This window comes from Phoxinus phoxinus (genome assembly GCF_949152265.1).
Source record: "Phoxinus phoxinus genome assembly, chromosome: 18".
NCBI classification, from domain to species: domain Eukaryota; kingdom Metazoa; phylum Chordata; class Actinopteri; order Cypriniformes; family Leuciscidae; genus Phoxinus; species Phoxinus phoxinus.
Window position 1 is genome coordinate 22411680 of NC_136893.1, and position 27869 is coordinate 22439548.

The following is a 27869-nucleotide window of genomic DNA, read 5'->3' on the forward strand; positions in this document are numbered from 1 at the left end:
ACGTGAAATGGAAGTTGCGGTAGTCATTTCTTCCTGTGACATATATCCATAGACAGTATCCAAGTGAAACCAAGTAGGATGGGACTTGATTTTGTCCATGGGGAATTGATTGGATGATTGGTTTGCTATTGGTGGATCTCCTGTGAGTGACAGGTTGCCCCGCCCTCACACCAGTAAACACATCATCAGAGAAGAGATGTCACTGTAAGAGGCAGGGGAAGTTATTTTGATTAAAGATTACGAGGGAACATGGATTTAAAACAGTAATGATGTACACGGATTCATCATTTATAATAAATACTGCAATATTCCATACATTTATTTTATTTTATGGTGACTTGAAAATAACTTTTTTTAACCAAAGTTTAACAAAACTTTTTTAAACAAGAGAATTGCAGGTTTCCAAACTCTCCCCTTGTCTGCCATTGGTCAGACTCAGAACAACAGAAAGCCCCGCCCCAAACTCACGCCATTGGTTGAGCCAATGTTGCTGCAATGGGCAGGAACAGAGCCACAAATTGTACACTTTTCAGGGGATTCGGGCAACAAATGATTTACTTTTAATTGTCTCTGCATATTAAGCTGGAATAAAAGTAAGTATTATAATATTGAAATACAAACTCTTCACCTTTAAGTGCTGTTCTGAAATATAAATCAAGCCTCTGCTGCCCTCTGTTAGATGACACTCGTACTGATGATCTCACAAGTACACATTCTCTGACAATAAACATTAAGTGACACAAAGCTTTATTAATATAGTTGTATAATTTTAGTCCAAAAGGTCTAATTTTTCTGTTGAGAAAACTCAATCAAATAAATGTGATAAGACCAGGATAGCTAATTTAATCATAATCATATTTTTGAAATCAAAAGGATAGTTGCATAAAATAAAACTTCAAATCAAATTCAACAAACCTAACTATATAAATGTCGATTTATCTTTTCAAGGATGATTATTTGATCATATGACATATTATAAATCAGACACATGCTTTAAGATGGAAGGGATCGGTTGAGGTCATACATAATATGTTTACGTTTTTTTCCCCGTCTCATATCAACTTATTTCAGTTATTTTGGAAACATGTAGGCTACTGTAATCCAAAAACAAGTGAATTTAGGTCAAGCTACTTCACACCGCCCGCCTTATGGTGGCGATAGTGACACTAAAAGCACACGTTAAAAACACACTTTAACGTCACCGGAAATGCGACTGTTGTTGTTCCGGAAGTGAAGCGTGTTGTCGGTAGCGCAACGATGGCGAGCGCCACAGCGAAGCAACCTGCGAAAACTGGGGGCAAAACCCCGGCCGGAGGAGCCGGAGGTGCCGCGAATGGAGCTCCTGCGATGCCGCTCGCGTCTCCGCTCATGGGGGGCTTGACCAAGAAGAAGAAGCCGTTCCTCGGCATGCCTGCGCCGCTGGGTTACGTGCCCGGTCTGGGCAGAGGGTGAGACACCCGTACAAATAATCCCCTGAGCCTGATCTCAATGTAGTTAACGTTACTTATTTGGCTGAATAACACTGCCTGTTTGTTTGTTTGTTTGTTTGTAATTTATTTTAGACACTTATATAAAGTTATGAACTATGGGCTATGCTGTCTTGTGTATTATAATGTTTCGTTAATGTGTAAAGTTACTGTTAAAGTCGTTTTGATGTTGTCTTAATGTTATGTTGTAATTATGTTTATGTTTTGTTTTACTCTGTGATTACTAGGGAACCCCTTCCTAACTAATAGTGTAATAAATTATAATATATATAATTAGGTTTTAATAATTTATTTCCATGTTTACATTTTTCTGAACTTTTTAATATTTTTCAGTGAACCCCAGTTTTAAACGGCTGTTGTAATGTATTGTGCTCTGCAGTGCCACTGGTTTCACAACGCGGTCTGACATTGGTCCCGCTCGTGATGCCAATGACCCGGTGGACGATCGGCACGCGCCCCCTGGGAAGAGGACGGTGGGCGATCAGATGAAGAAGAACCAGGAGGATGAAGAAGAGGATCTGAACGACACTAACTATGATGAGGTACATCATCTGCAGGGGGTCATGTTGACTTGATGTGCAAGATGTGATAGCATGCCAAAATCCAACTTAGGCTAATAAATAAATACAATTATGTTTGTTTATTAGTGGCTTTGTAAGACGTGTTGTTCTGTATCCTCTAGTTCAACGGCTATGCAGGCAGTCTGTTCTCCAGTGGGCCGTATGAGAAAGACGACGAGGAGGCCGACGCCATCTACGCCGCACTGGATAAACGGATGGATGAGAGGCGCAAGGAAAGACGGTGAGTGTGGGCTTTCTTCTCTCATCAACGCTTCTTTGTTTTTGAGTCGCATCTCTCGGCTCATTTTATCGCTGTATCCGCAGGGAGCTGCGAGAGAAAGACGAGATTGAGAAATACCGTATGGAGCGGCCCAAGATTCAGCAACAGTTCTCAGATCTGAAGGTTTGTGTGGAACTTGGTTGTTATTGAGCGGCTGAATTGTGATTTGTCTGTTCCCCTGCTTGCTTTAACCTACAACTAATCTTCAAAGTGGCCCTATTATGCTTTTTTTCAATATAACCTTTCATGTAGTGTGTAATTTAGCTGCTTGTGAATGTAAAAGGTCTGCAAAGTGTTAAAAAACAAGGTGCACAACAAATAGGAGTCGGCGATCTGGAGATTGTACTTTTCAAGCGAATCGTAGAGATTGTGATATTTTGTGCGCTTGTAATAATGTTAAAGTACAGCAATGACTGCCTACTAGATGGCTGTGCTGACTGGCTAAATCATATCATGTCCTAAACCGTGTTAAATATGGTATTGTCAATATTGCATAGTTTCATATTACTAAATAATAATAGTAAAAAATGAAACTATAGTTAGGGTTTCATAAGTTCATTTGCATGCATTTACTTTTATATGCATTATTGTTCAATCATTGTATGTTTGTTTTTGTATAGCAAGAACCCATTAAATTGATCAAAGTAAAGACATTTGAAATGTTACAAAAGATTTCTATTTCAAATAAATTCTGTTATTTTGAACTTTCTATTCAAGGATTCTCGAAAAAGCTCAACGCAGCTGAATGAAGCGGCACAGCTGTTTTTAACATTGATAATAATAAAAAAGGTTTCTTGAGCATCAAATCATATTAGAACGATTTCTGAAGGATCATGTGACACTGAAGAATGAGTTAATGATTTAAATGATTTAATGATACTGAAAATCCAGCTTTGATCACAGAGCTGTACATTTTAAAATATATTCACATAGAAAACATTAGAAGGCACTTCTTTCAAAAACATTTAAAAAAATCGACTTTCGGACCATAGTGTAGCTGTCACCTGTAACCCTGTTGCATTGTCTGTGCCTTCCAGAGGAAGCTGTCTGAGGTCACGGAGGATGAGTGGTTGAGTATTCCTGAGGTGGGTGATGCCAGGAACAAACGTCAGAGGAATCCCCGCTACGAGAAGCTCACGCCTGTGCCGGACAGCTTCTTTGCCAAGCACCTGCAGACAGGAGAGAACCACACCTCTGTTGACCCACTGCAAGCTGTGAGTAACGTCCCAGCACCGTCACATTGACTTTAACGCCCCCCTGTAGTCAATAATTGTATCCCTTAAAACTCTTCTTTGATCACCAAAATGACATCTAAATGTTTTTTCCTTGAAATTTTTTTTTTCATGCCCTAAAATAGCTTGAATGTAACTCTACACACTTATTTAGTATGTGCGGATCTATGAATATGCAAATTAGCCCCACCTCCACTCAGCTCGGAGATCCACTCGTTGGCGATCACACGTTGACCTGATTGGTTACAAGGTAGTTTGTGACGTCAGAAACACCAGCGATTTCAAACCGTTATTTTGAGACTGTCTTTGGTCTCAAATTTGCACATGGTTTATCTTAAAGCATATTAAAAACACCACATGGACATATAAACAACATTAAAAGCTTGATTTTCACCAGAGGGGGACTTTAAGGAAAATGTGCGAAGTAAAGCAGAGACTGCCTTAATGCATGCAAATTTTGGTTATGCATTTCATTTCAAAGTACAAAACCAAAATGCACTTTCTTATTGAGATGCTTCCTTTTTCAGCAATTTGGTGGGCTAAACACACCCTTCCCAGGGGGCTTGAACACGCCCTACCCAGGAGGCATGACACCCGGTGCTGGAGAGCTGGACATGAGGAAGATTGGACAGGCCAGGAACACACTGATGGACATGAGGCTCAGCCAGGTGACGCACCATAGCATTTTAATTCCACTTAATTAGTTTGAAGAAAGCCAAAAGTTTCTTCAGTGACTACGTTTACATGCGTAATGGGATTTGGGCAGTATTGTGATTAAACGTTACCTCATGTAAACACAATGTTTCGATCAAATTGGTGCGATTAAGCTCATAGTCGTAGTGGCCATAATCGTAGTAAACACTTGCTTGTGACGTACACAAATGACGTGTCAGCAGTTATGCACAGATTCGTAAACCGTGTTAAAGAAGGCATCACATTTTTGGGCTGAGTTCGTTGACAATGTTGCACTTGAATCTAAAGCAGTGCATTAATGGTTGCAAAAATCAAGGTCAAGGCATTAAGTGCGTCCCCAAAAATACTGAGAACAAAAGAACCGTCAAACTAATCCGTGCGACCAGAGTTTATCATTTACGTTGTTCATTGGGATATTATGTGATTAATGGCGGTAAGAATAATCACAGTTCTTAGCGAAGTCAGAATTACGCAGATTGCATGTAAACCTGAGTGAAGATGTCATGAACACTTCTTACTGCGATGAGGTCCTTACGGTTGCACTTTATTTGAAGATGTCTGTGTTATAGTGTAACTGTTCATTTATAATTAACTGCATGTACTTACTATAGGGTTAGGGTTATGCATAATTAATAGTTATTACAACAGTTAATACATGTAACGTGCAACAGAGACTAGGGCTGTCACTTTTTATTCGTTATTCGAATATGCATTCGAACATGACGTGAAATATCCGTAATCGAACTTCAAATAAACTATTCGGTTTTTAAAGTGCCATGTCTAGCGCATTTTTTACAGACCGTTTGCTTTTTATTTTAAAAAAGCGTGTTATTTTGAAAGGGTGTTATTTTGAAAGCGTGTTACAGGCTATATAGGCTATGTTATAGTCCGATATGACGGCGCGCTGCAACACGTATCACCGCAGATGATCTATTCATCAAGCGCCAAGCAAGCCAATGTGCAAACTATCGCAAATCAAAGTGAAAGTAAGTCGCAGACGCTTTAACACACAATAATAATAATCTTCATTAAAAGTAAAGAAACGAAATGATCTTACCAGGGCTGCCGCTCTCTCTTATTGCAGTCTTTGATGTTAGCTGATGATCAATAAAATGCAGCTCATATCTGTTGCTTTCGGTGACATTAAATCCATTAAATCTGCATATAGCGCGGGAATTGAAGATCGGACTTATATCCGGTTTAAACCACATTTAGGCCTATGTGACCAGGTGTAAATGGAATCGTTTTGATAGCTATCCGATCTAAGAAAACGCATGAAGTGTCTGGTTTAAACAGCCCCAGAAACGCAGCAGACGGCCAGAGCATCGCCAGGCGTCCAACATCGTATGACTGCATACTTTCCTTCACAACTGGTCGGCACCGTGCAGATGCACATGTAAAGGCAAGGTTTATTTGGAGATATGAGTCAAGTGTAATTTTGGGAGTCCTGTTTATGACGGTCAAACTGTTAGTAAAGTTTCGACTGAGTTTTTTTTTTTTTCTCCGCACGCGCGCGCGGGGGAGGGGGGGGGGAGATATGGGAATAGATATTCGAATACATAGGCTGGTATTTGATATCCGTTCGAATTTGATTTTTCTCAAAAGTGACAGCCCTAACAGAGACACAGTAAAATAAAGTGTTACTGTCCATACTCTGATTATTGTGAATAATCACTTCATGGGTGAACATGTAAACACAGTCGATGTCTCCGTGTCTCCAGGTGTCTGACTCCGTGAGCGGTCAGACTGTTGTCGATCCTAAAGGATATCTCACCGATCTCAACTCCATGATCCCCACACACGGAGGAGACATCAGGTACTTAGTGTTTTACATCTGACCCCCATATCTAGGCTGTTTGTATTGCGTTTGGTAAATGTCATTCTGTGTGTGTGCGCAGTGATATTAAGAAGGCCCGTCTCCTCTTGAAGTCAGTGAGAGAAACAAACCCCCACCACCCCCCCGCCTGGATCGCTTCTGCCCGTCTGGAAGAGGTGACCGGGAAGCTGCAGGTGGCCAGAAACCTGATCATGAAAGGCACTGAGATGTGTCCGAAGGTGAGAGAGAAAAGGAAAACAGAAATGGTCAGGTGCGACTAAATTAAGGCATCAATATACACAAGGCCAAGTTCTTTTTCATTCTTTGCTTGGCGGTAAAAATAACTTAATAAGCGATATACCATTAGCAGGGGTCGGCAAGTAACTTTGGCCACGGGCCAATATTTTTTTTTATCCAGTAGATGGCGGGCCAGCTACATGGAATAGGCCTATTCTATTCGTTACGGTGAAATCACAAAATATAATGCACACAAACGTGTCCCTACTACTTATATACAACCACTGATGTGCATAATCGGTTTTGATGAAGAAGAAAAAAACGGAAAAAAAAACCTATACAAATGCAGATTAGAACCCAGAACCTTTTACACACTTGACGAAAGTTCTACCACTGGACCATTTAAGCACACGAGAAAATCCTCACTTAAACCCCATCTACTATTTAAATCGATTGTTGGACATGTTATTGTACATATATCTGATTTGGCACTGTATTACCAATGGACTGTACAACTTTTGAACTTTATTCCTTTTTTTTAATTATTATTTATTCGGGACACAAGAGGTCTGCGCGGGATTGTTTTTTTTCCATCCCGCTCCCACAAGGTTCAATTCAGCAACCGCATAAAATACTTAAAAGTAAAAGCTTAAAAGTGTTCACCTGCTTTAAAAAATTAGATCTCGTTTTCAGAATCTCAAATCTCAAAAACAAGTCGTTTTTCATTTTTTTATTTTTGGTTTTAATTTGGGGGGAAAAAAACGATTGAACGAATGATACACAGCAGTGATGCGCGGGTCAATGTATAAACAACCCGCACCTGACCGACGTTTTCAACCCGCCCGCAACTCGGACCGCGAACAAAAGAAAGAAAATTGTACCCGACCCGCTTCCTGGCCCGCATATTGGGCCATAGACGGAGGAACTAGGGGTGCGCATTTTTCTGAATGCTGTGTTTTGTAATAAAGGCTTGATTTATTCATTTATTTCGTTTCATTTTCTGAACAATTAAGATGCTGCATGTGTTTATCCAGTCTAATCGACGTGTGCGTCTCTCCTCCGAATTTCCCAACAAAAACCCCGCCCCCTCTCAGAAAATACATAAAACTCGCATTACTATGCGTTTAAAAGTAGCCTATTAAAATGGCACAATGGCATTGCTCAGTTCAACGTGTTGGGAAATCGGGCATTTTGTCCCGCTTCAGCTCTTATTCAAAAGTTAATAACGCGCTCAACATTCAGGTAAATAAGGATTTCCCACTGTCATCTCTGCAGACTGAGCTCGTGCGTCATCCTCGCGCAGTTATTCAGCCAATAAAGTGTAGGTTTATGTATTTCATAGAACATTGTGTCTAGTACTATATAAATTACAATGGTTTAATTGGCATCTTTATTTCAAACGACCCGACCGACCGCGACCCGAATATCATTAAAAATATTTTTGGATGACTCGTAACCGCGGGTGACCGCAGGCACTCGTCGCTCATTTTGGATCATCCCGCGCATCACTGATTCACGGGGCCTATTTGTAAACCGTTATAGTAAAAAAAAAAAAAAAAAACGGACTTCCAAAATAATCCGGCGGGCCAGAAAATATTGCTGGCGGGCCAGTTTTGGAATCTCTTGAATGAATGATTCAATGACAAATACATTTAATTCACTCACTTGTCGCCACCTACTGGTGTAACGATGTAATCGATACAATCGTTATTTGAAGCGTCAAGTTTTTTTGGCTTTGATTGCTACCGCACACAAGTCTTTATTTCCGAGCTATAAACTGTTTGTGAAGCTGTTTGATACCTATACATGACAACTGTTCTGAATGTCTAAACTGCAGATCTGAATGTTTGCTGAATGTTCGTTTGTCAAAGGTTTAATAGACATTAATGAAATTAATATTAATAGACAAATAGTGTTTGAATCGAGATTGCGATCTTTTAACGGTTAATCATGCGGCACTACAATAAAGCGGCTCTCCAATGTATTCAAGTTTTTATTCATGTACGTCTGACCTCAATGAACTGAACAGAAGCAATGAACCAGAGTAGGTTTCAAAGTCAAAGGAGGAAGAGCCTCAGAGCCACACATCATCCTATTAAATAATCGCGCCAAAGCGACCGTTGACACGTCACAGATCATGGGTGAGAGATGTGAGTTCGGTTGCTCAAACACTCGAGTTTTATTCCGTTATTCTGTAACGTTGGTTAAGAATGCAGTCTGTGAGGTAAACTAAACGCTATTGGCTGTTTGAAAAGGGGGAGGAGCCATCCAATATGTCCCGCCTTAGCTTCCTGTTTCAGTGGAAATTACGTCAACGCATCAAACAAAGCTGCGCCTTCCAAGGCGCTTCAGTGGGCCTCTAAAATAAATTTATTTGATTTTGCTTGAAGTATTTAGAGGCCTTTATAATGTTTTAGGTGCTAGAAAACTTGATTCAATTTACAAATTGGTCTCTGGTAATAAAATATAAAAGGGATAATTCCCCTAAAAGATGATTGAATTACTTCCTCTGTGGAAGAATTTCTCAATCTTAAATTTGATAGAGGATAGAAAGACATACAGGTTTAAAACAACATCAGGTTGAGTAATTGATGATTTGGTTAAACTGTCCTTTTAGTGTGTGTGTGTGTGTGTGTGTGTGTGTGTGTGTGTGTGTGTGTGTGTGTGTGTGTGTGTGTGTGTGTGTGTGTGTGTGTGTGTGTGTGTGTGTGTGTGTGTGTGTGTGTGTGTGTGTGTGTGTGTGTGTGTGTGTGTGTGTGTGTGTGTGTGTGTGTGTGTGTGTGTGTGTGTGTGTGTGTGTGTGTGTGTGTGTGTGTGTGTGTGTGTGTGTGTGTGTGTGTGTGTGTGTTGAACGCGAACCATTAAAGGATTGCGGCTTTAGGAATGTTGCCAGTGTTGACAGGTTGCTATAGTAATACATTTAGCTTGCAAAATCCACTTCCTAAAATGTTAAATATGGTTCAAGAACAACATAAAAATGTCATGGTGAATTAGGCCTTGTTTATGTAAGCTGTGCCTTCAATCTGTCTCCTGGTGCTCGTGCTGTCTTTGGACTCGGAGAGAAAGGCCTGGAAATGAAACCGTGTCAGGCCCTTTGCTCTCAGTGTGTGCACAGCTTCATTATGTGTTGGGAAATTCCTGCAGGCTCATTAATCAAAGTTAATAGTTCAGCTTCACATTTCAGCAGAAGTGCAGTGACACACTGGCTGTCTCACTTTGACAGGATCTCTGGGCGCGATCAGTCGTCAAACACGCCCGTGATGAACAAACACGCTGTTTTGGCAGCTGATTCATTTTGGAGCGCGTCATCCTCATTTACTCCTTACGTACATGTTAACTATTTACAAGTTCGTTCTTTGATTTCTCTTAAAGGCCATGTACACACTGTGAAGTTTCAGGAGTGACAACTGCGTTTAAATGCAAGATGAGTCCCATAAATTATCCGTCCATGTGACTCACTCCCCAAACTGCCATGATTGACACCGGGGTAACTATAGCAACGTTCTGGCATCGCACGTGTTTTGGCATCTGCAATTCTGAACAAAGTAATATTGCAGTGACAAAAGCCCTGTTGTGTCTTTTGTTGTGCAATTTGAACTAAAGCACAGTCGATGTTTTGAATATGTGCGCACCTTTGCATTGTTGCCAGCTCCACTTATTATATAAGCTTTTTAGGGATTGTAGTTTAAAGGGAAAATTATCCCATGATTTACTCACCCTCAAGCCATCCTAGGTGTATATGATGATCTTCTTTCAGACAAACACAATCAGAGTTATATTATAAAATATCCTGAGTCATCCAAGCTTTATAATGGGATTGAATGGCGCTCTTGATTTTGAAGCCCAAAAAAAACGCATCCATCCATCATAAAAAGTAATCCATACGACTCCAGGGGTTAATAATGGCCTGTTCTCGCACTGTTGATTTTTTTTTTTTTTTTGTAAATGCGGTTGTCACTATCTGCTTTTTTCGGAAGATGTCATTTCGGTAAATTACTGAACTGTGTGTGTGTGTGTACACCTGGATAAAGCACTAAAAGGGGAATTGACAATCGAGTAAAACTGCAGTGTGTATTTGGCCAAAGTGTGTTGGGGCCTTTATGATGTTTTCGGTGCAAGAAACCTTGATTAACTTTATAAATGGGTCGCTGATAACAAAATTTAAATATGGCCCCTCGAATAGGGATATTTCACCCAAAATATTAAAAGATATTTTGAAGAAAGTTGGTAAACAAACCATTTTGGTGATTTCCAGTTATGTGGACCGAAACTATTTATATGTGAGCGGTTTTATGATCAGAGTTCTTCGTACAGAGCAGGGCTCCAGTCTGCGGCTGAATGCACGAGGAAACTAAATGAACCTTTCTGCAACTGTAAGGCATAGCATGGGATGCAATTTTGAAAAGTCAAACTGTTTGGTTGCAATATTCTTCCAAATATCTTCTTTTGTGTTCAAGAGGAGAAAGAAAGGCACACAGGTTTAGAATGGCATGAGGGTGAGGAAGTGACCATTGGGGGAAATATCCCTGTAAATTGGAACTAATGTATGCTAAATACAACAACCAAATGGTTTAATTCAACAAAATGAAACTTTCTTTTATTTTATGAATCTCTAGGGAGCATTTTGGAAACTAAAGTCATTTCTTTTTTGCTCCCTCATCATTTTTTTTGTCATTGTCCGGCCCTGCTGAGGATGTTATCTGTTCTGAGAATTTGTCTGCTTTTAATTCTTTCCCCGCCAGCTTTTTTTTTTTTTTTTTTTTTTTTTTTTTTTTAAACAAAGTCACCACCGGCAGCATTTGATAATTTTCACAAAACTTTCTTGGACCCCAGAATTTTTTGTTGTATGAATATCTGAACCCTCTGCTTAAAGCCTTTTTTTTAAGGGGTGGTAAAATGCCATTTTCACAAGATGTAAAATAAATCTCTGATGTACCCAGAGTGTGTGTGTATGTGTGTGTGAAGTTTTAGCACAAAATACCCCACAGATATTTTTATATAGCATGTTAAAGTTGTCACTTTTTGAAGGTTTACAAAAACGCACCGTTTTGTGCCTGGCCCTTTAAATGCAAATGAGCTGCTGCAGAGGGCGGGGTTTCAAGAGCTCGTGTGTGTGTGTTAGCAGCTGCGATTACTTCACGCAGACACTAAAATGACAGAAAATGACAAAAACTGCCTTTAATGTTAAAACGGAGTCAGACAAAGATGGAGAGACTCAAGAAGTGACAACATGTAGAAGCAACAGGACGTCTCTGAAAGGTTAGTTGATGAATTTATGTTGCAGATGTGGAGTTAACTATTTTCAATTAGCATATTCTGTCATTATAATCTATAAATCGCTCGTATAGGAACTGTTGTGAGATGCACACAGAGTGACTTTCTATTGCATGTGAAAAGATGGATGCTACAGTTTGAGCTGACTCACAAATGTACTCTTATACAACAACTCCTCTTCTCAACATGGACTGTGTTCCTGGGGGCGGGGCTTATGTACATTTTAGGGTTGGTGATGTCACTAACCCGGTAGGAATGTCGTGCAGTCCCTACCAGTCGTTTGTTGTAGTCCTTTTCTTTAAAAGCAAATATCTTCCTTTGCTTTGAACTTTGAGCGTTGTAACTTTGCAGATGTTGTTTATGCTCAAACAGCAACATTACACACTAACTAAAGTTCGAAAAGGTACTTTACCACCCCTTTAAACCATTTTATTCTTCATGCATTGTATTTTTTTATCAACACTTGCATGTGGGTACGTTTCATACAAAACATTATTTGGAACAAAAAAATCAGAACGATGATCAAAACATAGATGGAGTAGATCGAGTTCGTTTTATCGTTTTAAGTTTTGCTTTAAACTCAAGCAGTGAAGAAGCAGCTCTAATGGGGACAGGGAGGCAGCAAAAGCTCAATCTCCTCGTTTTTAATCTGGTCCGCGGAACTAAGAGACCTTCCGGAGTTGTGACTGGATAGAAGATCAGTCATATATACAGGGGCCAATCCATTCAAGGATTTAAAAAACAACATCACTACTTTAAAATCAATTCTGTAATAAATAGGGAGCCAGTGCAGAGACTTCAGAACCGGAGTAATATGATTCCGTTTGCGCACCCCAGTAAGGAGCCTAGCAGCTGCATTCTGTACCATTTGCAAGCGGTTAAGTGGTGCACGGTTAATTCCCAAATACAGAGAATTGCAGTAATCGAGCCTTGTTGAAATAAAGGCATGGATCACCTTTTCAAGATCTTTGAAAGAGAGAAATGGTTTAACTTTGACTAGGACTCTTAGATGAAAAAAAAAATAGTAAATGCCGCTTCATCTGAACGCCAGAGGGCGCTCTCACACGGACACGATAAACATGCCCCACCGCAGAAGTACAATAACCTGCATCATTCCAGGAAATCCCTATCGCTGTTGCTGAATAAACAGAAGATTGAAATGCTTTGATTAAACATGACTTATAAATACACTTATACATTCTTATTCTGTGTAAGACGCCACATCATCTCACAAATGATTTTCATCTGTCGTTATGAAGTGAGTTTGGAGTAAATGCATGATATTGAATGTTATCTTTTGTTGGACAAGAGGTTCATAAGTGCTTCTCATGTTTGGAAAGACGTTTGAGAAGCGTGTTGCTTTTTCAAATGCACGTTATAAGAGACTCAAACTCGCAGTGCTTTCAGACGGAGCAGCGTCTACAGAGCCGTACCTCAATGACGAGCTGCGCATAAAAATAATCGCAGCCTTTGCGATTTCAAAAATCGTGATAAGCCATCTCGATTTAAGTGCGATTACATGTAAATTGCGATTAATCGTGCAGCCCTACTTCACAGTTGTTTCCTCTTCATGGGTCGACATTTCAGCCAGCTTTGATTTATATGCTCTTTAATGTCTGATGATCGCATTATTTTTCTATATATCTCTATCTCTTGTTTCTGCTCCTTTTTCGCCTGGAGATTTCAGAAGATGCGTTATAGCGCCCGCTACCACATAACAGTGAAAATACGGAAAGCCGGAGATTTCCTCCAATGGCTGTAAAGGGTTAATACAGTGGATTTGTGTATGTATTCTCTTCATAGAGTGTGGATGTATGTGTATAATCTGTGGTTTGTGTGTGTCGTCTGTTCAGAGTGAGGATGTTTGGCTAGAAGCCGCCCGGCTGCAGCCTGGAGACACGGCGAAGGCAGTGGTTGCCCAGGCGGTGCGTCACCTCCCTCAGTCTGTGCGCATCTACATCAGAGCGGCTGAGCTGGAGACGGACATCAGGGCCAAGAAACGAGTGCTCAGGAAAGGTCAGTGTCTCTCTTCTATTCCTCACTTTTCTCTTTCCACAGTTGCCTCCTTTTTTTTTTCTGCCTGCATACCTGTGTGACAGAGACGGATGAATTGTTAGTTATGTTTGAAAGCTCAATCAGTCTCAGCTTGTTAAAACGTCCTGAATCTCCCCTTTATAATAAAAGCTATCTCTAAACAGGCTGGCGGTTCTACTTCGTCAATGTCTCTTGCGTGATTATCATGTTAACTCTATAAAGTAATCTGCTTTAAGTGAAGTAATTAGTGTAATTAAAAATCTGATGCGCTGTCATTTTAGTTCCAGTGTGACGATTATTCATGATGTGGTTTACATAGTGTTTGCAAAGTAATGGATTTTGTTCTTTCGGGAGAACATTTCTGAGGTTTTGCCCATGCAGGTGCCAGGGTGTTACAGGATACTTTAAGTAACCGCTGTATTTCTGCTTTTCCATAAACGCCACCTACTGCCAGAGAGTGCATTTGCATTTCCATTCACCCCGTTTTATTTTTTCTTGTTCAGACCAATTATATAATTTATAACATTTATGTTATAACATTTTATAAGTAATTTTGTCAACTTGTTATTTGAACTCTAACGCTGTTTGTTGTTTTCTGTTATTTTTCTATGTATTCACCAGACAGATGTCTTTGACTGTTGTGCTCACGTTTTTTTGCAGCATCTTGTGCATCATCACTGCATTTTTATAACACTACAAGCTCTCAAGGCAAATATTTAAAAAGTTGAATTTATTTTAGCTTGACTTTTTTTTATTTCACTGCGTTGTATCTTGTGTTTCTGATCCATATCTATATAAAAGCCAATGGTATTATGCTCATTTTGTTGGTCAGCTCTGTTTACTCATTTATGCGTTATTAAAAATGCATTAATTCAAGTCATGCATATTACAGACAATGATCTATATATATATATCTCTTCTATGATGAAATAGTTTTTCATTTTTTAATAAAATAAAATCATAAAATCCATAAAATCAAACATGTCAAAGTGAACAGTCCTGATATCACAATTAAGAAATAAATCCAAATTTAAAGAATTAAATTCTTAAGAATTTAAGAGTTGTTGTTGTTGTAATTTTTTTTTAGAAGTATTATTATTTTATCTATTATTGGTCCTAGTTAAAATTCTAGCTCCAGAATCTTTAAGATACTGTACAGCTTATTAAGAGTACGCTTCGAAACCCCAGTATGTAGCGCATTACAATATTCAATGCAGGGTAAAAAAAACTAATACATTTACTTTCTGCAAATGTAAGTCATGGGATGCAAAATGTAAGTCATGGGATGCTATTTTTAAATGAAAAGGTCATTGAAATGAAAAGGAAATGTACACATGTCAATGAAGAATCAAAGATCACTTCTAGATGCATCATTTTTATCTGAAACTCAGATACAGAGCCATCAATGATGAGAGGTGTTTGGCCAGCTGATGAGGAGAACCAAAAACCATAACCTCAGTTTTATCACATTTTAAACAAAGAAATTTACATTTAGTGAGCAGTGACACCGCACCGCCTCACTTTTTCCATGTTTGCAATGAATATAGATCTGTGTGTTGTCAGCATAAAAATGATACTTAATTCCCAGAGTTTGTAAAAGCTGGCCGAGCAGGAATAAAGACTAAAAAGTAAGGGTCCTAAAATTGAGCCCTGAGGGATACCAGTAGAAACTGGTCCATTATCAGACCTGTATTCGCCTAAAGCAACAAAATGTCTGCGTCCGGTCTAATAATATCTAAATCACTGTAAAACGGTGCCAGAAATACCAAAAGTTTCAAGACGATTAAGTAAAAGATTGTGGTCCACAGTGTCAAATGCGGCACTAATGTCGGAGAAAATAAGAATAGTAGGAGATTTATTATTTTTATTTCTTAGAGGGAAAAGCAGTGAAACGGTTTTGGTGAATAAAACAGGAAATTATATCATACAGGGCACACCTGCAAAACCCTAATGACTGTGTCTAGGTCAATAATTATTTTAAAATATCAGATAATTAGAACTTTTATGACATGGAAAGGTCAGTTCAGACTTAAAAAAATGATGTTTATGAATTATTTCATGAGAAGAAAAAAGAAAATAAAGAAAAGATTAAGTGGAAGGAGACTTACATTGGTAAACCTTAGCACTAGCTGCACTTTTTGTTTAATAAGAAAAATAATATCCATGTACTGTTTTTATTTACTATCTGCATGTCTCCACAGCTCTGGAGAATGTGTCGAAGTCGGTGCGTTTGTGGAAGACAGCAGTTGAGCTGGAGGAGCCAGAGGATGCAAGAATTATGTTGAGCAGAGCAGTCGAGTGCTGTCCTACCAGTGTCGAGGTACACACACACACACACTCACACACTCTTGTACATCTTGTGAGGACATTCATTGACACAATGCAATCTCTAGCTCCTTACCCCAACCCTACCCATCACCACTAAGTGCCTAACCTGAACCCTTACCCTAAGTCTTGACCCTCAAACAGACCTTTAAAAGGTTCTCAGAAAGTGAGGACCATCCAAAATGTCTCTCTTTACTCTTTGTCCTCAATCAGATGGTCTAAAAATCAAACTGGGGCTGGTTGGTTATTAAGACTAGTCTTGCAAGTTAGACATAGTTTTTTGTTCTTTAAGACTGTTCGTAGCTTTTTTTAAATCAGTTACATAAAAATGCAGATTAGCCTAATTGATACCGAAAACTAAAGCCCAATTTATACTTCTACGTCGTAGGCTGTGTGTAGCGCACGTATCCTTTGGCGTACCCTGACGTGCACTTCTCAAAAAATGTAACAACTCGTCAATTCTATATGGACCGCAAGTGCTGTGATTGGTCTGCTAGAACCCCTCCCTTGGGTTTCACACGCTCCCTCTGCATATGTAATGGCGCGTCAGCGCGGACAACGACGCAGAAGTATAAATGAAAACCAACGCGTTGCCTACAGCGCAGAGGCTCTGGCGTAGGTCCGACGCAGAAGTATAAATCAGCCTTAAGACTGACTGTCCCTGACTAACTGCTTGTGGGTCACACTAGAACTTAAGACACTGTCTTAACATAATGGCTAATGCAACCGGCCCCTGTTCCTTACAAACATGGTTGTACAAGTGTACACACACACACACTCACTCACTCACTCAAACGGTCTTTAAGCTGAAGTCGGCAAGATTGTTTTTTTATCATATTCACTGAAACCGACACTATGCTCCGACAGAACAACATAAATCAGAAAATATTAGAAAAAACCCTGCGCTTCTACGTCCACCTGGAGCGTGTTATTTGTTTTGCTAAAGTCCACCGCTCCTGGTTCTTCTGGTTCAGTCAGCGCAGGGGGGGGGTGAGATTTGACTGTCAATCACAGTTCATGCACATGCCTGAAGTTCGCAGGTGTGTTGGATTGTACGAAGCGTGATGGCGGAGCGAGAATCTACTTTAAGTTTGCAAATCCTCGGTTAACTAGATGGTTAACCTAGGCAGAGCTAGGAGGTCCAAAACAACCAAAGAAAATGATGCTTCGATGCTGAAGAGACAGGCACGTTCACAGAAAATCTGGTACATACGCACTGACGAGCACGAACTCGATGGGAGGGTGCTCACAGTAGTGGGGAGGGGCATGAGAATTGTAAACATTAAACATCCCCTCAATCTACCAGACTTGTCGACTGCAGCTTTAATCAGCCAAAACCCATAAACCTATTTATGGGCCATAAATCAGATTGTTCTAACAGTGTTGTCCTTGTCTCCCGTAGCTCTGGCTGGCTCTGGCCCGATTAGAAACCTATGAGAATGCCCGTCGCGTTCTGAACAAGGCCCGTGAAAACATTCCCACTGACCGGCATATCTGGATCACCGCTGCCAAGCTGGAGGAGGCCAACGGCAACACACAGATGGTGGAGAAGATCATCGACAGAGCCATTACGTCTCTGAGAGCCAACGGCGTGGAGATAAACCGTGAACAATGGATTCAGGTCTGACGAGCTAGATCTCATTTTCTCTGGCTTTACTAACTACTTGTCATGTATATTATTCAATTAAAGCTATTATCTGAGGATTTTCAAGTGAAAAATGCAAGTTGAGTTAAATTTCTCAGATAAGCTGCTTTGCCAGATCAGAGAAAAATATTCAATGCTTCTGCACGCAGGCAATATCAGGGTGTTGATTTGTAACAGATGTCTTTTTTCGTGATCCCGTCTCAGGATGCAGAGGAGTGTGATAAGGCTGGCAGCGTGGCCACATGTCAGGCTGTGATCAGAGCTGTGATTGGAATTGGCATTGAAGAGGAGGACTGCAAACACACATGGATGGAGGACGCAGACAGTGTAAACATCCTCTCACCTTCACGCGCCCACGCTCTGTTTTCAATCAGCACCACATTTGTTTACTACAACCGTTTCCAATCATTTATGATGCAATATTACAAGATTGAATGTCTTTTATCAGCAGTACTATGGCTAAATTCCACAGCTGGATGTGATTACTGTGATATCTGACGCTGATTGCCTGTTGTTTTTGCTGTAGTGCGTGTCTCATGGAGCTCTAGAGTGTGCTCGTGCCATCTACGCTCATGCGCTCCAGGTCTTCCCCAGCAAGAAGAGCGTCTGGCTGAGGGCCGCTTACTTTGAGAAGAACAACGGCACACGGTGAGAAATACTCACTTCATCTTCCAGTCTCACTGGCTGAACTGAATTTCAATCAGCATTCATTGGTTCTGTCCGGGCGTTCGCACGCAGGCATTATGGAGACAGGAAGATAACAGTTTCCTTAAAGGTTCTCTAAGCGATCCTGGGTGACGTCACTTCTTGTTGACGTTCGAACTATTGTCAAACAAAACGGAGGCTAGCTAGACCCTAGACCGCGTTTTTTAGAGTGTGTTCAGGAGACAGACAGCTAGCGGATAGTGAGGAGATATTTGCTGTATGTGACAAAAAAATGTTTGGCCTAAAAAATGCGTGACATCGCTTAGAGCACCTTTAAGAGGTTCAGACAGTGCCGAAAGTGACATGTATTCAAAAATGTATTTGAATCTTTCTCCCAGAGAGTCGTTGGAGGCTCTGTTGCAGAGGGCCGTTGCTCACTGTCCCAAGGCTGAGGTGTTGTGGCTCATGGGTGCTAAATCTAAATGGTTGGCCGGAGACGTTCCGGCAGCCAGAAGTATCCTTGCTTTGGCTTTCCAGGTAAGTGCCGCCCCCCTCGGCTATTCATGCTCCTTAACTACCGGTACATAATTAGTGGCAAGTGTTAATATTATTATTATTATATATAATTAACACCATAGCATTGTAATCATGAAGCAACTGCACGACATGCACTTATTTGTCCAAAAGTAATTAACTAAATACTTGTAAAGAATAGTGGTGACTGTTGTCTTCACACGTAACTGTATTTTATTTTAAAGCCATTTTTAATTGACAACATTTAAATAGAAATATTACCGTTATTAGATTTAAATGAGATTTTAACTAATTATATATATTATATAATTTGTTGTATAATTTGTTTTATTTGTTTTTTTGTAATAAACAGCCTTGCTGAGCATTAGATAATTCTACAGTAAAAATGGTAATTTTCTGAAATATTACAATTTAAAAGAGTTGTTTTCTATTCTAACATATTTTAAGATGTAATTTATCCGTGAAGCTGAATTGTCAGCATCATTACTCCAGTCTTCAGTGTCACATGATCCTTCAGAAATAATTCTAATATGATGCTCAAGAAACATTTATTATTATCAATGGTGAAAACAAGTATGCTGCTTAATATTGTTGTGGAAACTGACTTAATTTCATTGTTCTTTAATGAATAGAACGTGTAAATGAACAGTATTTATTTAAAATATAAATCATTTCTAACTTTATAAATGTCTGTAAAGTCACTTTTGATCAATTTAATGTGTCCTTGCTGAAAGAAAGTATTACCGTATTTTCTTTTTAAAAAGATACTATTTAAATTACCGTAGTTTTTCATATTTCCCCTCACAATCAGTGAAAACTGCAGAAAACATTGCAGATTCAGTGTCCTAACTGGTCTAGTCATAACTGAAAGAACATCGAACCTGCAAGTACTGTGCGCAAAACTTCAAATTAAAGAAGCAGAACAACAACAACTAAAGCTAAACTGTGTATCAGTGCTCTGAGTGCACACTCATTTCCTGAAACTAATTCCACTTTTTGCAGTATTGAAGTGTTCACTGGGATGAAGGCCAGTAAAAACTCATCCCTCCTCTTTCTGTCATCTCTTTGTGTGTTAGGCTAACCCCAACAGTGAAGAGATCTGGCTGGCTGCCGTGAAGCTGGAATCGGAGAATAACGAGTACGAGAGAGCGCGCAGGCTGCTGGCCAAGGCCCGAAGCAGCGCCCCCACTGCCAGGGTGAGCGGCCCAGTGTTCAGACCAGCCCATTGAGTGTCAGATAGATGCAACTGCTGCTGTGTCATGCTGGGGACACCCGTGTGCCGGGAACACACAGTTTCGGTTCTGCAAGTTGTTGTGATTTTGATTTAGAGAGATGTAGATGAAGGGTGCGTCTCCCTGTAAAAGTGCTTGTGCAACAGGGTTTTGAATGTGCAAAACCGTAGCAGGAAGACGATTTACAAAGGCATGGGTAATGAAAGGAGTTGTTTCTGTCTTGCATGTTTTGTAAGTGTACCATGGCATGACGGGCTGGTGCGTGGAAAGTAAACTAAATTTAAATGAATCTGTGAGGTAGCACAGGCACCTGTCAGCAGAGATGAGGTTAAAAAAAAATATATATATATATATATGTAATTATATAATAATAATAATATAATACCTAAAAAGAACCAGTGATGCCTTGCCTCTTGCCTTGCGTCATGTCAAGGGTTAATTTGAATCTTTGCGAATGTGTGACTGATTTACATTTCTATTCAAATAAAAATAGAAAAAAAAGATATATATATATATATATGCACACATTTTGTACATAAATATTATATATATAATATTTATATTGAAAATGTGTATATATATATATATATACATACACATACATACACCGTTGAATTCTGTTAATGTTTATTTTATTTCAAGTAATTAAATGGTTTTAGTTTATATTTATATTTTTTATATATATATATATATATATATGTATATATCACATGCAGTTTGCTAGATTAAGGGGCTGACACAGCTTACCCACTGACTCATTTTACCCCACTCAATCAAAAGCAGCAGTTTGAGACTTGACTTGATCTTGCCATAAATGATTAAGCATTGAGATGTGACTTCAATTTGGCCTTGAAAAATGTGGACTCTGCGTCGGAGAGTTATGAACATGTTTGCATGTCACTGAGTTCGACACGAGACGGATGCGTAACAACAAGCATGAAGCTGGTTCTATTTACGAATGTTTATTGATTCGGTGTTGATTTTGCACAGTATTGTTTTTACAAGATAACTGCACAGAAATGTGGCCAGAGATTATGTCAAATGAGCTTCTTTAAGTGGTTTTGGTAAGCACCTCACAGCAGATGTGACACAGAAGTACTGTGGGATTTTTGGGAGTAAATTGTGCAGAGAATAGAAGTTGCTAGAATGCCCTCCTGCCTGGGCTTGTTTAACTTTTGGCTCCAGGAAAGAGTGTCAGCATCTATACAAATATCAAAGGATCAAATGTACCCCGAGCACTTGGCAGGATTCCTCATAAGTGCTAATGTTATCAAAAAAAACAAACAAACCGCAATTTATGATTTCCTGCATCTATGGAATCTAGCCATGTGAGCTTCATACGGGAAAAGCATCATGGAAATCTCCCTGGCTATTTTTCCGCACTTATGCGTTTCACACACCCTCAAAAGTCATGTTCAGAATGACACCTACATCAGAGAGACTTTAAAGGCTTTTAAAAGCGTTATATGAGTTGTCATAACTGTTTTCTGTTATATTTGTAGGTGTTTATGAAGTCGGTGAAGCTGGAGTGGGTGCTGGGTAATATTGAAGCAGCACAGGAGTTGTGTACAGAGGCCCTAAAGCACTACGAGGATTTCCCCAAACTCTGGATGATGAGAGGACAGATCGAGGAACAGTCAGAGAGCATCGACAAAGCAAGAGAGGCCTACAACCAGGGAGTACGTTTTCAGGAGATGCCTTACCATAATTTAACCTTTTAGAGTGAATGTTTTCAAGTAATGCAAAACTCAAGTCCAAATAATATTAGGAACAAAAAACAGTGAAAATGTGTTTAAAAAAAACAACAACAAAATGTGTCATTGTCATAATGTTCTTCTAATGTGTCCGTTCAGCTGAAGAAGTGCCCTCATTCCATGTCATTATGGGTCCTCCTGTCTCGGCTGGAAGAGAGAGTTGGGCAGCTCACGCGTGCTCGAGCCATCTTGGAGAAATCTCGCCTCAAGAATCCACAAAGCCCTGAGCTTTGGTAAGACACCATACCAGATTTTCTTGCACCCCAGTACAAAGGCAAAATCAAAATGTAAAAAAGGAATAATAATTCTACAGATTTGTTACTGACTAAATTATACCATGGTAAAGGCTCAGCACATGAATAGTAATTCGGTTGGGCTGACGTTGCCACATAAAGGCCCAAGTGACACCAAACCAACCGTCGGCAAATTTCGGGCCATCGTTGAACGTCTTGTCAGCTCACTCCGTTTTTTGTCAGCTCAGGCTTTAGGCTACGTCTACATTAATCCGGAGACATTTGAAAACGGCGTTTTCGTTTGTAAACGCTCTCCGTCCACACTAGCGTTTTCGGACGTTTGTGGATGAGAAACTTTTGAAAAACGCCTGAAAACGCTAAATTCGCCTTAACTGCGCATGCGTAAAGCCCCACAAAAGATCACTGAGATGATACAGATGGGAAAATAAATGATAAAATTATCGTGCAATTCTTCTAACAGGATAATTTGACAGGATAGTGAGTACATTTTCTGTCATCTTTGCAGTACTGTGATATGAAGTGTGCAAAGTAACATTTTAGCAACAGTGTAAAAGTAAATAGCATATAACAGGCACAATACCGGTTAAACATGAATATCTATTGGTACAACATGGATCTCATGACTAAACTTACGTCATCGTTTTCAAATACCTCCGGCTTCACAGTCCACACTACAACGCGAAAACGGCATTTTCAAATTTATCCGCTTTGGAGAGCGTATTCCAAAAGCTACGTTTTCGTTGACTTAAAACGACGTCTCAGTGTGGACGGAAGGCCAAAACGGAGAGAAAAATATACGTTTTCAAACGAAAACGTATTAGTGTGGACATGGCCTTAGTGTATGATTAACCATGTCGGCAGTGAAGCCCGTTGGTGAAAGCGGTCATTGACTGGCTGTTCAGGTTGTCCAGTGCTGTCCAGTGCTCAATAAAAACACAAGTGACAAAAGCAAGCAAATGAATTCATCTCATCTGAGCATTCCAGTATGGACATATTTTCATAATGACATTGTTGTCTGGAATGAAGAAACTGATGACCAACTGATCTATATGATTAATTGCTGCTTTGTTTGTATATCGCCAGTCTTAGCGCTTCCGTTTTCCCCTTTTCGAATTCCAGATATAGACTACCGCCACCTGCTGGCATGGAGAGTTATCTCTCACGCAGGCTAAAAACGTAAACGCTGAATAACAAATATAGACTACTGCCACCTGCTGGCATGGAGTTATTTCCCTCCCGCTGATGCAAAAGTTTTTTAGCAAAACGTACGGGCTAGTTGGACGTTGACTGTAGTCTTCGCAGTGTTCATATGCAACTTTTGGTTCAGATGCAATGTGATACCACAGTCGTTCATTGGTGTGTCTAGGCCTTAAAATTCTGCCAGCAATGAGCATCAAGTCACAGAACCCATTTAATATTTATAAGCAATGCCTTTGCTGTAGCAGGATTCATCAGTTTATCAGCTGCCTAGCAACTAATTACTAATGCTGGCCTTTCAGTTTTCAAACTTAATAGGTGAATACCATGTTACCTAATTGATATTCATTAGCTGAGTCCTCATCACAGTACCATGTAAGACACAACTTTGATCCAACCAAGACTCGTCAGAAAAACGGCAGAACTATTTTTTGTTCAAGGCTACATGCAGCTGTTTCATTTTAATTTCTTAACCGTTTTTATGACTCCCCAAAATAATAGTAGGTCATTTTAATCTCAATTTCTTTAGGCTGGAGTCTGTCCGACTTGAATACAGAGCGGGATTGAAAAACATCGCCAACACACTCATGGCCAAAGCCCTTCAGGAATGTCCTAACTCTGGTAAGCCATGCCTGTCGTCACCCCTGAACAGATTCATCAAGAGCCTCTGCACATTATTACACTTCTAAACTCACTTCTTCTTGTTAGGTATCCTCTGGGCCGAAGCTGTGTTTTTGGAGGCCAGACCACAGCGCAAGACCAAGAGTGTTGACGCTCTGAAAAAGTGTGAACATGATCCTCACGTACTTCTGGCTGTGGCCAAGTAAGTCTTCTAACCAGACTCTAGCCAAAATTCTCCCAACCCTAAATTCCAGTTTGCCCACCCACATTCCTCCTCTGTTTAGTTTTTTCTTTGATCTGCAAGAACAGGCTGACCTTTTCAGTTGCATTTATACCATATGTGTTTGTGTACTGTGCAGATTGTTTTGGAGCGAGAGAAAGATAACGAAGGCGAGAGAGTGGTTCCTACGGACGGTTAAGATTGAACCAGACTTGGGTGACACCTGGGGATTCTTTTACAAGTTCGAGCTTCAGCATGGGACAGAAGTAAGCATTCAGTCACATTATTTCACTAATGTGTTCTTCAGGATCTGTTTTATTCTCAGATCTTTTTGTGTGTGTGTGTGATGCAGTGATTGTAAGTTAAGGATATTTATAAATAAATAGTTCATGCAAAAATAAAAATGTTATCGTCATTTACTCACCTGTTCCACACCTGTACCTGTAACTTTCTATCTTCTGTCGAACATAACGGAAGATATTTTGAAGGATGTGCTGCTTGCTGTTCCCTGAGAGGGAACTCGCACTGCGTCGGTTACGTCACTTTGGTGAACGCCCCTCAGCGTAACGCGTCTGAAAACTTAACATCAGTTGGCCACATGAAAGGCAGGAAGCGCGTGTTAAAAGTAAGCTTCCTGCAGCACAGGTCACAGCCTTCACGTCGGAGTCTGACATTCTTTCCTGACTTGCATAATGAGTTTAAGTCTTGGAACAAGCCATATTCATTGTAGTGGTCTAACCCCCCAGTGTTGGATTATAGAAACATTTTGGGGGCAAAGGAGAACGGCTATGGGGCGTTTCGTCATCCCTAAAAGCCTTGGCGCTGCCCACCAAACCCTGCCGTAACACTTCTTCTCTGGTGGGCTGGGCTAATATGGCAGCAGGTCGGGCTGGTGCGTGCCTGCATACAATGGCTATTATGCAGTTGATGATATTGCGGGAATCGTGGGACTGCGTAAGGCTGCAGACCTGTCTCTCTGTATTACCAAGGAGACGGCCCGTGCCATCTGCCGCTCCATGGCAGCTCTGGTAGCAACGGAGAGGCACTTGTGGCTTAATCTCTCGGGCATCAAGAAGGAGAGGGCCTTCCTCCTGGATGCCCCGTTCTCGCCGCCTTTCCTGTTCGGCGACGCTAATAATGTGGTCGTCAACCGGTTTCAGGAGGTGAAAAAAATCAGTCTGCTGCTTTTAAGCAGGGTCTCCCTCGCCAGGTCTAAGTCCGCTGTCATCAAACTCCTCGTAGCGGCTGAATCAGAGGGAGAGCGTCGCTTCTAGAGCTCCCCTCAAAGAGCTTGAGAGTCTCCAGAGAAGGCCACAGATCCTGAGGACCGTCCTTCAGGCCAGGAAGGCTTCAGGAAAGAGGTCCTAACTTCTTAGACACAGAAGTTCCCTTGGTAAATTTGTTCAAGGCATGGCAATGTCTCCGAAATATATCTCCATGGGTCCTGCACAGTTCGGTTTCGGCCTCCTGCACATGAGGCCCATACAATGTTGGCGGTCTTCTGGTCTCTGAGGAGCTTCCTCCCAGACCTCAAAGGTCACCACGTTCTGATACAAACAGACAATGTGTCGGTGGTGTCCTATCTGAATCATCTGGGGGGTCTGGGATCGCGCCCTCGATCCAGACTGGGGCATCAGATCCACCTGTGGTCCCAGGGGAAACTGTTGTCTTTTAGAGCAATGTACATCCCAGGGGACCAGAATGGAGGGCCTGAAGCCCTGGGAATGGAGACTCGAAGTGCGAGAGGTTCGGCCCAGTGGAGGTGGATCTGTTCGCGTCTCGAGAGACGATACTCTGTCCACTGTGGGTTTTTTCTCACATACAGCTCTCCTCTGGGGTTGGATGCCATGGTGCAGGTGTGCAGAAGCAGCGCCTGTACTTAATTTCCCTGATCGCTCTGCTCCTGGGAGTCCTGCAGAGTGTACGGCGAGATGGGGTCAGCCTACTTTTAGTATACCCGTTTTGGCCGGCCCAAGTATGGTTAGCAGATGTAATACCCTCCTTAATAGTTCACCCTCGACCAGAGCTGTGTAAACTTTGGGTCTAGCTCCATTCCATTCATAGATAGTTAAAGCTATCTTGCATCCCAGATCTGGCTATGTGCCTAAGGTCCCTTCTAGCATGACACGGTCCCTAGTTTTGCTGGCTTTTCATCCTCCACCTCATATTGCGGCAGAAGGAGAGTCTTCATCTGCTATGCCCTGTCATAGCATTGAGTATCTACATTCGGAAGTCATCTCAATGGAGGAAGTCAGACCAATTGTTGATGTGTTTCGGTCCGCCTGTAAGCAGACCGTTAGTAGCTGAATGATCAGGCAATTCCTTTGGCCTAACAGGTGCGTGGTTTACCTGCAGCTTTGGCCTTGAGGGCTTATTCTGCGAGAAGCGAGAAGAGATCTGCTATGTGGCTAACTGGGCTACCCCGAATACCTTAACTAGTTTCTACAGTCTGCACCCTCCTTCTACGCCTGGCGCATGAGTCCTCTCATCCTAAGTTGAGCCAATTGTCGTTACCGACACAGTGCGAGTTCCTTCGAAAGGGAACGTCTCTGGTTACGACTGTAATCCTTGTTCCCTGAAAAGACTAGCTAGCACTTTTAGTTAGTTAGAAAGCATTTTTAGTTAGTTTACTTTTCAAGTTAGACTTGCTAACTCTGTTGTGTGCCGGCATCCCTTTGTATCTTCCGTGTATGCCGTCACACGCCATGTCGTATCGCAACACCAATCAGGATTTAATTAGTTCCATACGTACTTAAGACGCGTCATGTTGAGGGGCGTTCCCTAAACTGTCGTTACCGATGCAGTGCGAGTTCCCTTCTCAGGGAACAAGGGTTACAGTCGTAACCTGAGACGTTTTCCAAGCAATTGGACTGGTGATCCAGGTCTTGTGTGAGATCTCATCTCCTTACTCTGGTGTTGTTCTCTCCCTCAGGAGCAACAGCAGGAGGTAAAGAAACGCTGTGAGAATGCAGAACCGCGGCACGGTGAGCTCTGGTGTGCCGAATCCAAGCACATTCTCAACTGGCAGAAGAACATCGGAGAGATCCTGGTCCTCGTGGCTTCAAAGATCAAAAACACCTTCTAAACTGTGGGACTAATATCAGATTTACAAATCTGAGCATGTTCGGTTTAGCAAATAATGTTGTTTTTATTAAGTCTGTGGATTTTTTTTTTTTTTTTTAATGGCTATTTTTCCACTTTTAGTGTTTGTCCATCTGGAACAGTGATGCTTCAGGGCTGTTTTCATTACACATGCTGTTTTGTCCAGGGTGTTGTAAAGTCTAGTCACACCCAGAGATTGATAGAGAGTCCATTTTGAACATTAATTGCCAGAACGATGCGAGACCCTCTTATTCTGTTTCTTATTATGCGTATGTGTAAATGTGCTGCTTGATTATCAGAAAATAAATGAAGTCTGATCTGTTTCAGATATCAGTGCTGTTTATTTAGGATACTTATGTTAAGGTTTTGATTTGAAATATCGAAACTCTTTCTGATTGTAACTTCTAGAGTTTTTCAAGCTACCAAACTCGGCACAGTCCTTCAGTATAATTTCTACAAAATATATATTTTACTCAAATTTGACTGTAAAATTGCTATATAATCCAAAAACAATTAACAGTTATGTTCCAAATTTGAAGTTGATATCACAAAAATTGAGGTTGCAACTATTTTGTTTAGGCTCTATACCAAAAATAGCCACTGCGTGACTGTTGATGCATTCTCCTGTTACAAATTCATACATTTGTCACAATATAACTTCTAACATATTTCACCCAATATGAAGTTTATTATTTAAAAATGTATTTCCAACTCAACAATAACTCAA

The 27869-nt window shown here is 40.7% G+C and overlaps 1 protein-coding gene across 1 annotated transcript; it reads left to right on the forward strand.

Moving 5' to 3' along the window:
• Window positions 1–1164: 1164 nt before the first annotated feature.
• prpf6 (PRP6 pre-mRNA processing factor 6 homolog) lies at window positions 1165–27813 on the forward strand. The gene is made up of 21 exons (XM_079588956.1): window positions 1165–1448; window positions 1867–2029; window positions 2170–2288; window positions 2372–2450; window positions 3365–3541; window positions 4087–4227; window positions 5974–6068; window positions 6151–6307; window positions 13433–13595; window positions 15815–15933; window positions 17341–17559; window positions 17788–17910; window positions 18110–18231; window positions 18627–18765; window positions 19839–19958; window positions 21497–21673; window positions 21848–21981; window positions 23729–23820; window positions 23908–24022; window positions 24180–24306; window positions 26973–27813. The coding sequence occupies exons 1-21, from the start codon at window positions 1258–1260 to the stop codon at window positions 27123–27125; spliced, it is 2925 nt and encodes a 974-aa protein (XP_079445082.1). The 5' UTR covers window positions 1165–1257; the 3' UTR covers window positions 27126–27813.
• The last annotated feature ends 56 nt before the right edge of the window (window positions 27814–27869 follow it).

Coding starts and splice junctions, on each gene's coding strand:
- prpf6 (XM_079588956.1), top strand. CDS start 1,258: ATGGCGAGCGCCACAGCGAAGCAACCTGCGAAAACTGGGGGCAAAACC. Junction 6,308..13,432: donor GCACTGAGATGTGTCCGAAG/GTGAGAGAGAAA, acceptor TCGTCTGTTCAG/AGTGAGGATGTTTGGCTAGA. Junction 24,307..26,972: donor AGCTTCAGCATGGGACAGAA/GTAAGCATTCAG, acceptor TCTCTCCCTCAG/GAGCAACAGCAGGAGGTAAA.